Source organism: Vicia villosa, unplaced genomic scaffold, assembly GCF_029867415.1.
Source record: "Vicia villosa cultivar HV-30 ecotype Madison, WI unplaced genomic scaffold, Vvil1.0 ctg.000449F_1_1, whole genome shotgun sequence".
Taxonomy (NCBI): domain Eukaryota; kingdom Viridiplantae; phylum Streptophyta; class Magnoliopsida; order Fabales; family Fabaceae; genus Vicia; species Vicia villosa.
The window spans coordinates 359307-370722 of record NW_026705213.1 but is presented as its reverse complement, the minus strand read 5'-3'; the positions used below and the strand labels follow the sequence as shown (position 1 = coordinate 370722).

The 11416-nt window shown below is 39.1% G+C and overlaps 1 protein-coding gene across 1 annotated transcript; it reads left to right on the top strand.

Moving 5' to 3' along the window:
* The first annotated feature begins 507 nt into the window (after positions 1 to 507).
* Positions 508 to 10703, top strand: LOC131628378 (uncharacterized). Its single transcript, XM_058899212.1, has 3 exons — positions 508 to 618; positions 710 to 761; positions 10066 to 10703. Exons 1-3 carry the CDS (start codon positions 508 to 510, stop codon positions 10701 to 10703), a joined length of 801 nt encoding a protein of 266 aa, XP_058755195.1.
* The last annotated feature ends 713 nt before the right edge of the window (positions 10704 to 11416 follow it).

Here is an 11416-nt window from a genome sequence, read left to right as displayed (position 1 = left end):
TGTCCTAAGACATGCCTCCTTAGAAGGAAACTTGTCCCCTTCCTTTAACTCATTGTCAATTTGGATGTACAATGTGAAGAAGATGTCGGATGATGGTTTGTCACTTTGCAGGTTCAAGTTACTCATATGTGCAGGAGGTACGTACACATGAGCTAGAGGCATCGACATGTGTTGCTCGTCTTCGGATTCCTCGTTGACCATGTCATCAAATTTAGTTTCTAGATCTTCTTCTTCCTCATCTATGACATCAACCTCGTCTATGAGGTTCTTGTGTCTCAACCAGTATAGTAACGTACAACTCGATGGCATCCAAGCGAGAATATTCGTGGTTTGCAAACATATCCTGGAGGTCTTCGTCCTTTGCAATCTCCATCTCATAAAACTTGACAGTGTTGTTGTTAATGAAAGAAGGACACTGGTAGAAAATGTTTGCAATATAACCCATTGCAATCTTAGCCTGAAGTCGCTAAATGAAGGATGTAAAGGTGGCTCTTTTTCTTAACAAAAATGGCACAACTTGAGTGTTTGTCATTAGAAAACCGGTTGTTTCATGTGAGTAAGTCTCACCGTTTAGATGGGCAATTACCAAGTATTGGGGAGATGAAGCCATTGTTTCAGGTTAGTGTTTGGGTGTTGTAATATCAGGTGATAATAGGCAATATTGTTTTTGTGTGTTGTAATGTTTAGAAATATCGGTTGTCTTATATAGGATAATGCTCTATTGCGCAATGTTTACCAACATGCTTACAGACTTGCATTGTGTAATATAGAGTTAGTCAATAGATTTCCAACATGACAAGACTATACAGACGCACGCTGATCTAGGTCTATTCCAAGATTCCAACATGACGAGACTAGACAGACGCACGCTGATCTAGGTCTGTCCCAAGAATCCAACATGACGAGAATAGACAGACGCACGCTGATCTAGGTCTGTGTCAAGATTCCAAAATGACTAGATTAGACAGACGCACGCTGATCTAGGTCTGTCCCAAGAATCCAACATGACGAGACTAGACAGACGCACGCTGATCTATGATTGTCTCAAGATTCCAAATTGAATGTAAAAGACAAACGCACAATGGTAAATGTCTGTTAGCTTACTTAATGTTTGCAACAACCACAACTAACACAACAACCACATCAAATTTAATTAAATGATCCAATGACTGATTAAACCATAATAGTGTTTGCAACATGTACTTGGAAAACACTACAACAACTGGTAGAACACGAAATTACATTGCAACAATAAAATAACACAAAACAAGAGGATTTTAAAGTATGATGAGTCTGATCACTTCATACACAATACACAATTTAAACTACTCAAGTATCACTGAAAGAACAAGTGGATTTTCAACGCCCCGATTAACTTCTCCACTGTGTGTCCAAAACATTAGATCCACATCCACATTGTCTTTCACACGATCCCAATAATACATTTAGGTACCATCTGGGTTATTATCCATCAACGTAATGTATGGACAACAATAATCTATTTGTTTAACTTTCCTGGTTGGACCATCCAGTTGATGAAACCCGGTGTTGATGGCTTTAACAATTCTCTTGAAATCCCAATGCAGGTTCAGACAAACCCTTATGTGACTACCTTCCTCAAAAAAGGACAACAGCCCAAACTAAATTAATTTATAACTACTGGAAGTAAGAAGAAAAAAGATTTAATACTTCAACTCCACACACACACCTCTATTTATAGAAGAGCATACCACTTGTACCAAGTATTTTTTAGCGGGTAAATATTGTACAATATTTTATTTTTTGGCGGAATATATTATTGTTAATTATTTATAACTTAAATATTTATTGGCAACGTCGTAACGATAAAATATCAATTCATTGAAATATGCGTTGAGCATTTGATTGAATGGTACAGAAGTTACAGAAATGATAAAGAAACTGTGGCATCTAAGATATTACAATGGTTAAAACAATGTCTTCTCTGTCCCCCATCATCCGAGTGCATTGGAAGTCGTCCTCCATAGTCTCCCACCAACGCTGCCTTTCAAGAAAAACACCACCCCCTGTTCTAAGCCTCTTGATAGATCTGATTTCTTCGCCGGGATTGTACTCCCCATCCAAAAACCTCAGGATGGTCCTCTTAAATTTGTCCATGGAAAGGATATTCCAAAACATAACCGGCATGGGAGGTTTGACGGGAGAGAATATGACATGCCCGTTCCTTCAACAATACTCCGGTTGATAGTCGAACCGCTTCACAGGTGGTGGAGGCTCTGAGCTCCGGTGCGTGCTATTTGGCCTTATGCGAGATCTCATCTTTAATTCATGTGTGTAGTCTTCTACACACAAGAAACCCTAATTTATAGAGGGACGCACGCCTATCTTACAGTCCATAACACAATTAGGGTTTCCACTACATGACAAAACAGAAACCCTAATTTTTAAAAAGGGGAATGCACCATAACCCTGGAGGATGTTCACATGTTGCTAGGCCTTCCAGTAGACAGTAAGAAAATTAATGGTTATGTAATGCAAGCAAATTCCCTTTGCCATCAAGCATTGGGTATAGATTTGATAGAGGGACAAGCTGGTGCTAGGGGATAGGGTGTTAACCTTATGAGGTTAAAGGACTATTATTCAACATTTAGTTTGGATGATGATTCTTCCCAAGAAACTATACTTCGGAAAACTAGGTGTTACGTGATTTTGCTCTTTGGAAACGTTTTGTTTCCAGATAGTACCGGTAACACCATAAATTTTATGTATTTACGTTTGTTAATGGATTTTACTAGAGTGAGTCTATATAGTTGGGGGTCTGCTGTCCTGGCTACGTTGTACCAATCCCTGTGCAAGAACACAAAATACGATTCTTGTACATTCTATAGATGTGCTCTGTTGATGCAAGTGTGGGGGTGGTAGAGAATGCCTATAATGGCCCCGATTAACAGAACCAGTTGGACCTTCCCGTATGCAAAAAGGGACGGAACCAGCTAGTACCCGGGTTCGATTCCGACTGGAGTAAAAAACGCCCTGGGGCCACGGTGTCGTTGCCTCCGAGCCCGGGTCCGAATTAGTCACATGGGGTACTCATATGTTATCCGAAGAGGCTGATGACTGGTGGATGGCTACCAGGGCTGAATTGGATGCTGATGGTGTAGCTATTTCTTGGGCTGTGTTCAAGAGAGAGTTTTTGAGGAGGTATTTTCCTGAGGACGTTAGAGGCAGGAAGGAGATTGAACTTTTGGAGCTGAATCAGGGTAATATGACGGTACCAGAGTATGCTTCGAAATTTTTTGAGTTGGCGAAGTACTACGTTCACTACAACAATGACGAGGCTAGTGAATTCTCAAAGTGCATCAAGTTTGAGAATGGTCTTCGTGATGAGATCAAGCAAGGAATAAGGTACCAGATAATTCGGCGATTTGTCGATTTGGTGGACTATAGTAGGATCTTCGAAGAGGATAACCTTAAGCTGAAGTCATCTCACTCTCGTGAGTTGGTTGACAAGAAAGGCAGGAAGCCTATGGATAGAGGTAAGCTATATGGTAGAGGAAATCCTAGAGCTGGGGATTGGAAAAGGCCTAATGGGGGAGATTCTGGTGCTCCCGTTAGGTGCTACAACTGTGGTGAGACTGGGCATAGAAGGAATGAGTGCAAGAGTGGAGAGAAGAAATGCTTCAAGTGTGGTAAGGCGGGTCATAATCCTTCTTATTATAGAATGAAGATTGTGACTTGCTACAATTGCGGCGAAGAGGGTCACATCAGTCCACACTGCACTAAACCGAAGAAGGATCAAGCTGGTGGAAAGGTCTTTGCTTTGTCTGGGTCAGAAACTACTCCAGAATATCTTTTGATTAAAGGTACGTGTTTCATCCATGACACACCTTTAGTTGCCATTATTGATACTGGAGCGACTCATTCGTTCATTTCATTGGATTGTGCTAAACGATTGAGATTAGAAATATCTGTTATTCATGGAAGTATGGTTATTGACACTCCTGCGTCGGGTTCAGTAACTACTTCTCCTGCTTGTTTGAACTGTCCTGTTGACATATTTGGTAGGAAGTTTGGAATGGACTTAGTATGCCTTCCTCTTGAACAACTTGACGTCATTTTGGGGATGAACTGGTTTCAATTTAATCGAGTTCATATCAATTGTTTTACGAAGACGGTTATCTTTCCTAAAGAGGTTAGCATTGAGGATTTGACTATGTCAGTCAAACAGATGAATTTAGCTGTCAATGATGGAGCAGTGGTATTTATGTTGTGCTCTTCGATGGAAGTGAAAGGGGGGCGATAGCACTGGTGAGCTACGGGTAGTGAATGAGTATCCGAAAGTGTTTCCAGAAGATGTTAGTGAGTTGCCACCTGAAAGAGAAGTGGAGTCTGCTATAGAATTGATTCCTGGAACTAGTCCTGTGTCGATGGCACCGTATCGCATGTCGGCATCGGAATTGGCTGAACTAAAGAAATAGTTAGAGGAATTGTTGGAAAAGAAGTTTATTCGTCCTAGTGTGTCACCGTGGGGTGCGTCGGTACTATTGGTTAAGAAGAAAGAAGGTTAAATGAGGCTATGTGTTGATTATAGACAACTGAACAAGGTGACAATCAAGAATTGATACCCTTTGCCGAGGATTGACGATTTGATGGACCAGTTGGTTGGGGCTTGTGTGTTTAGCAATATTGATTTGAGGTCTGGATATCATCAAATTCGTGTGAAGGCGGAAGATATTCAGAAGACGACATTCCGAACAAGGTATGGACATTATGAATATTCTGTTATGCCATTTGGTGTTACTAATGCACCTGGTGTTTTCATGGAGTATATGAACAGGATATTTCACCCGTATCTTGACAAGTTTGTGGTAGTGTTCATTGATGACATTCTAATTTACTCGAAGAGTGATGAAGAACATGCAAATCATTTAAGAGTAGTATTGAAGTTATTGAAGGAGAAGAAGCTGTACGCGAAAATGTCCAAGTGTGAATTCTGGTTAGAGGAAGTAAGTTTTCTTGGCCATGTAATTTCGAAGAATGGTATTGCGGTGAATCCAACAAAGGTGGAGTCGGTATCTCAGTGGGAGATGCCGAAGAATGCTTCGGAGATTCGTAGTTTTCTTGGTCTGGAAGGTTATTATAGAAAGTTCATTGAAGGATTTTCGTAGTTGGCATTACCAATGACTAAGCTAACAAGGAAAGGACAAGTATTTGTATGGGATTCCGAATGTGAAAAAGGTTTTCAAGAATTGAAGAAAAGATTGACGAGTGCTCCGATCTTAATTTTTCCTAATCCATTGAAGTCTTTCAATGTGTACTGTGATGCTTCACTGATGGGTTTATGTGGTGTGTTGATGCAAGATAAGCAGGTAGTGGCCTATGCTTCAAGACAGTTGAAAATTCATGAAAGGAACTATCCGACTCATGATTTGGAATTGGCGGCTATGGTGTTTGTGTTGAAGCTGTGGAGACATTATCTCTATGGTTCTCGATTTGAGGTATTCAGCGATCTTAAAAGTCTGAAGTATCTCTTCGATTAGAAAGAGCTTAATATGAGGCAGAGAAGATGGTTAGAATTTCTGAAGGACTACGATTTCGGTTTGAATTACCATCCTGGTAAAGCGAATGTTGTTGCTGATGCATTGAGCAGGAAGTCATTGCATATGTCTATGCTAATGGTGCAAGAATTGGATTTAATTGAGCAATTCCGAGATTTGAGTTTGGTATGCGAAAGTACTTCTAATAGCGTTAAGTTGGGGATGTTAAAGTTAACTAATAGTATCCTTGAGGAAATTAGAAACTGACAGAAATCTGACGTTGGCTTGGTAGATAAGTTGACATTGATTAACCAAGGTCGAGGAGGTGAATTCCGAATTGACGAGAATGGTGTTATAAGGTTTGGAGACCGAGTGTGTGTACCCGATGTTGCTGAGATCAGAAAGAGTATTCTGGAAGAAGGACACCGAAGTGGATTAAGCATTCATCCTGGTGCTACCAAGATGTATCATGATTTGAAGAAGTTGTTTTGGTGGCGTGGAATGAAGAAGGAAATTGCTGAGTTTTTTTATGCTTGATTAATTTGTCAGAAGTCGAAAATTAACTAATAGTATCCTTGAGGAAATTAGAAACTGACAGAAATCTGACGTTGGCTTGGTAGATAAGTTGACATTGATTAACCAAGGTCGAGGAGGTGAATTCCGAATTGACGAGAATGGTGTTATAAGGTTTGGAGACCGAGTGTGTGTACCCGATGTTGCTGAGATCAGAAAGAGTATTCTGGAAGAAGGACACCGAAGTGGATTAAGCATTCATCCTGGTGCTACCAAGATGTATCATGATTTGAAGAAGTTGTTTTGGTGGCGTGGAATGAAGAAGGAAATTGCTGAGTTTTTTTATGCTTGATTAATTTGTCAGAAGTCGAAAATTAAGCATCAGAAACCGTCTGGATTGATGGAACCGCTGTTTGTTCCGGATTGGAAGTGGGATGGAATTTCTATGGACTTTGTATCTGGTTTACCTAGAACGAGCAAGAATTGTGATTCTATTTGGGTTATTGTAGACCGTTTGACGAAATCTGGTCACTTTATTCCAATAAGAATGGATTATTCGATGGAGAAGTTGGCTCAGTTGTATGTTGAGAAGATAGTGAGTTTGCATGGTGTTCCGGCTAGTATTGTGTCGGATAGAGACCCGAGGTTTACTTCTAAGTTTTGGACAGGATTGTAGGAAGCCTTAGGTACTAAGGTGAGGTTGGGTTCTGCTTATCATCCGCAGACAGATGGTCAGACGGAGAGAACGGTTCAATCGTTAGAGGATTTGTTACGAGCTTGTGTATTGGAGAAAGGTGGTGCTTGGGATAGTTATTTACCGTTGATTGAGTTTACCTACAACAATAGTTATCATCCGAGTATTGGTATGGCTCAGTTTGAAGCATTGTATGGTAGGAGATGTAGAACGCCGTTATGTTGGTACGAATCTGGAGGGAATGCGATGGTTGGACCGGAGATTGTGCAACAAACTACGGAAAAGATCAAGATGATTCAGGAGAAGATGAGAGTTTCTCAGAGTCGTCAGAAAAGTTACCATGACAGAAGAAGGAAGGATATTGAATTTAAGGAGGGAGATCATGTATTCATGCGAGTTACTCCGATGAATGGCATTGGGAGAGCCTTGAAGTCGAAGAAGTTAGCTCCGCGTTTCATTTGTCCATTTAAGATTACTAAGAAGATTGGGAAGGCTGCTTACCAGATTGCTTTACCGCCTGCACTCGCTAATTTTCATGATGTGTTCCACGTAACTCAGTTGAGGAAATACATTGCGGATCCGTCTCATGAGATTCAGGTAGATGATATACAAGTGCGAGATAACCTGACTGTAGAGACATTACCTATGAGGATTGAGGATCGTAAAGTGAAGCAGTTGCGAGGTAAAGAGATAGCAACAGTGAAAGTGGTTTGGGGAGGACCAGCCGGTGGAAATGTTACATGGGAGTTAGAGAGCCAGATGAAGGACCCTTACCCGGAACTTTTCATCTAAGGTATGTTTTCGAGGACGAAAAACCTTTTAGTGGGGGAGAGTTGTAACACCCCATAATTTCAGTTTATTAATTTAATTTGAATTTAAATTAAATAATTGAAGTTTTAGTATTTTAATTGGATTTAATTGGAAAATGGTGGAATAAAGGCTATTGGGCTTATGGTGTGATGTTAGTAAAAGAGGGGTGCTATATTGGTTAGGCCTTTTACTAAGTTGTGATATTTTACTTTTATTTTATTTTTCATAAAATAAGAAAAAGGATCCATTTGGGGAGAAAGGAAGAACACGTGAAAAGAGCAAGAGAAGAGAAAGAGGCAAGAACGTGAAATCGGAAGGAGAGCATTCAAGAGATTCATCGAGGTAAGGGGGGACTCTTCCTTTTAGTATCTATTATGTGGTCTTAGTTAATAGGTAGATTGATGTATGGTTTGGTTCAATTCGATATTGGGATTGTTAGGTTAGAGTGTTCTGAATTGGATTGGATTGATGATGATTGTGTGAACTATTTGGTTAATAATAAGTTGAAATGATGTTTTGTGGTGTATAACTGAATGTATGAGGATCATATGACTGTATGTGATGTCTGGGGTCGATTTTGGACTTGAATTGGAGAGAATCGCAGAGGCTGAACGCAGACCCGAAATTCTGCAAAATTGCCAGGTCGCGCCGCGAACCTCTGTTTGCGCCGCGAACCGTTGGGCAGAAAACCAGGAAGTTGTGATACGCTCAGGTCGCGCCGCGTCCACGTGTTGGCGCCGCGAAGGCGTACTTTTTTTCTCGTTCCGCGCCGCCAACCGAGTTGGCGCCGCGTGTTGTTACTGACAGAACATTAATTTTTTTAAATTCGTAACTTTCAAACCGTAGGTCCGTTTTTAGTGCCGTTTTGGGCGTTGTGTGAGTAATTAAATGTTGGGATAATAGCTATTTTGCCCCCTGCCATATGGGCGAAGTTTGAAAAACGCCCCTGTAAAAAAAAAATTGAATTCACCCCCTAACATATGAAGATTCCTCTGTTTTGCCCCTTCTAGAAATTTAATATAAGTACTTAAAGTAAGAATAGAACAACAAAAGTAAAGTAGCCTAGTGGTTGGTGGTGCCCCCTTGTAATTACTAGGTCATGGATTTAATACCCATGGGATACAAAATTTTGGCTTTAATATTTGACATTTTAACAAATAAATAATTAAATAATAATAAAACATGCCACATGGAATTAAAATAAATAAAAAATAAATAAAAACTCCAACTAAGTCTGCCATGTCATTAGAAATTATTAAAAATAATAAAAAATTCCAACTAAGCATGCCACGTCATTATAAATAATTTTAAAAAATAAAAAAATGATTGCCACGTCAATAATTTTGAATATTAAATTTCTTGAAGGGGTAAAACAGGGGAATCTTCATATGTTAGGGGGCGAATCCAAATATTTTTTTACAGGGGCGTTTTTCAAACCTCGCCCATATGGCAGGGGGCAAAATAGCTATTATCCCTTAAATGTTTTATATGACTAATGTTGCATATGGGCAGTAGCTGACTTTATTTCTTTAAAACTTGATTTAATTACTTGATGAGAATTGAATATTGTGTGCATATGAGATAGGTGTGACAATGTATTTGATGTGCTGATGAATTGGTTGTGATTATTATTATGATTGTGATGAATGCATGATTATTTGAATGATGTTGAAAACATGTACATACTTATTCATTGATGTGGTGTGGAGATGATTTGTTCATCGTGATTCGGTGGTGTTTTTAAGTATGATATGTGTGTTTCATTCATTCATATGCATTTGATGATGGATTCCGTTGATGAGAGGATCGTTGGTGGACAGATTTCCCATTTGTGCGGAAATTGTGTCGGTGAGCCGTATCTCGATGAGGCGTAGATCGATTAGGTGGATTGATTCCACGGTTTATTGGTACCACATGCATAGTGTCAGTTGTGTCATATGCATTTCGTTACAACATGATGGTATGGGTTTTCTGTGTTATGTGTTGAAATCTATTATTGTGTGAATTGATGAATAATAGATGTGAATCTGAATATGTATAATTGGGTGAACGGTATATTATGATGCTTGTTGCTTATGAATTGCATAATATTTGCTAATTGAGAATGAGACTCACCCTTACATGTTGTCATTTTCAGATTGAGGAGTAACGACATTAGTGCTTGGTGAGGATGACTCATAGAGTTTATCCGTTTACGTTGGGTCGTGTCGGTCATGCTTTGATCTATAACATTGGGGAACGATAGTCTTAGAGTTTTTATAAGATTACTCTATTTTATTTGGTGTTGGATTATACTTCCATTTGGTTGTATTTGAAGATGTTTCTTATTCCGCTGTGATAAACATGATTATGTTTTGGTGAACTGTTTCCTAATGAAGCATGACTTGACTATGGTTGATTTAATTATTTTAAATAATTGTGGCACCCTTGTGCATATGTTTTTACTCTGATATATTTATTTAAAGTGTCGCGGGGTTTAGAAGGGTGTTACATATAACACATGGCCAGAACTTTTCATAATTCATGCTCAAGTTTTTCAAGTGATTGATCATATCAATCCCTCTGAACAAGCCGCAGATCCCTCTCTCAAAACTACCGATCCACAGTTATGGCTTCGTCTCGACGCCGTCATTTTGCAGTGGATATACGGAACAATCTCCAATGATCTTCTCAACACTATCATCGAACATAGTTCCACAGCTGAAATCGCGTGGAATCTCTTATTCGACATCTTTTATGATAACAAGAATTCTAGGGCTCTCTACCTAGAGCAAGAATTTTCGCAAACTCATATGGAGCAATTCTCTGATGCTTCCTCCTACTGTCAGCATCTCAAATATCTCTCTGATCAACTCGCTAATGTTGATGCCCCTGTATCGAATGAACGTTTAGTTCTTCAACTCATTTCGGGACTAACCGATGCATATGCGTTTGTGGGATCTCAAATTTGTCATGCTGATTCACTTCCTCAGTTCTATAAAGCTTGTTCCATGATCATTTTGGAAGAAACAACACTGGAGAAAAAGGTGTCAAGCTCATTCGAAAATTCATCTTTCATGGCGACTCACAATGACGCATCAGTTAATTCATCGGCATCCCATCCTAACCGCGATAACAACAGCAACCACAACCGTGGTGGCCGAAACAATGGCAGAGGACAGCGTGGATGAGGCCCAGGGAGAAACAAATTATTATTAGAATCATAACCACATATTTGTATTGCGTATATAAATGACTATCAGATCAAGGAAAAGGCAGAAAAGTACGAGACACAGAGCTATAAAAAGGCAATTTTATTTGTTTTCCAAGAGGGCATTGTTATACCCCAAAATTTGCCCGCATCTTTTTTCAAGAAAACTCCAATCTGAAAATTAAGAGTCTCATATAGTCATGGATTTTTATTTCAACAAATATCCTGACATATGAAACACTTAGTTTTTAGAATTTTTCTTATACAATAATTTGGCTTGCAGTTGAATTTATTCTTACGCAAACGCCAAATACTGTTTATTACTTCACACATGCTATTTATTTATTTACAGATAAATAGTACTGACACAATTGGTACAGAGTTAAATCTTTTTGCAGGCGCAGAATCAGGAAACTCAGACTGTACTGGTAACAAGTAGATTATTATTATCTTTTGTTTCCCACTAATTTTTGTACTATATTCCATTATTTTCAAAAATCTTTTCAAATCTCTTTTTCAAAAATCAAATCCTGACTTTATTCTCTACATCTCTCTTTTTCCCAACACTATCTCCACTTTCTTTCAAATCTTACTTCCACTCAAATTTTCCTTTTGTACGGAATCACATCATTCCCCAACGTCTCTATCCTTCTTTCCACTCTATAAATACCTCTCATTTTTTCATAAAAATCT

Coding starts and splice junctions, on each gene's coding strand:
- LOC131628378 (XM_058899212.1), top strand. CDS start 508: ATGGCACAACTTGAGTGTTTGTCATTAGAAAACCGGTTGTTTCATGTG. Junction 619..709: donor AGATGAAGCCATTGTTTCAG/GTTAGTGTTTGG, acceptor TGTCTTATATAG/GATAATGCTCTATTGCGCAA. Junction 762..10,065: donor TGCTTACAGACTTGCATTGT/GTAATATAGAGT, acceptor TTCATGCTCAAG/TTTTTCAAGTGATTGATCAT.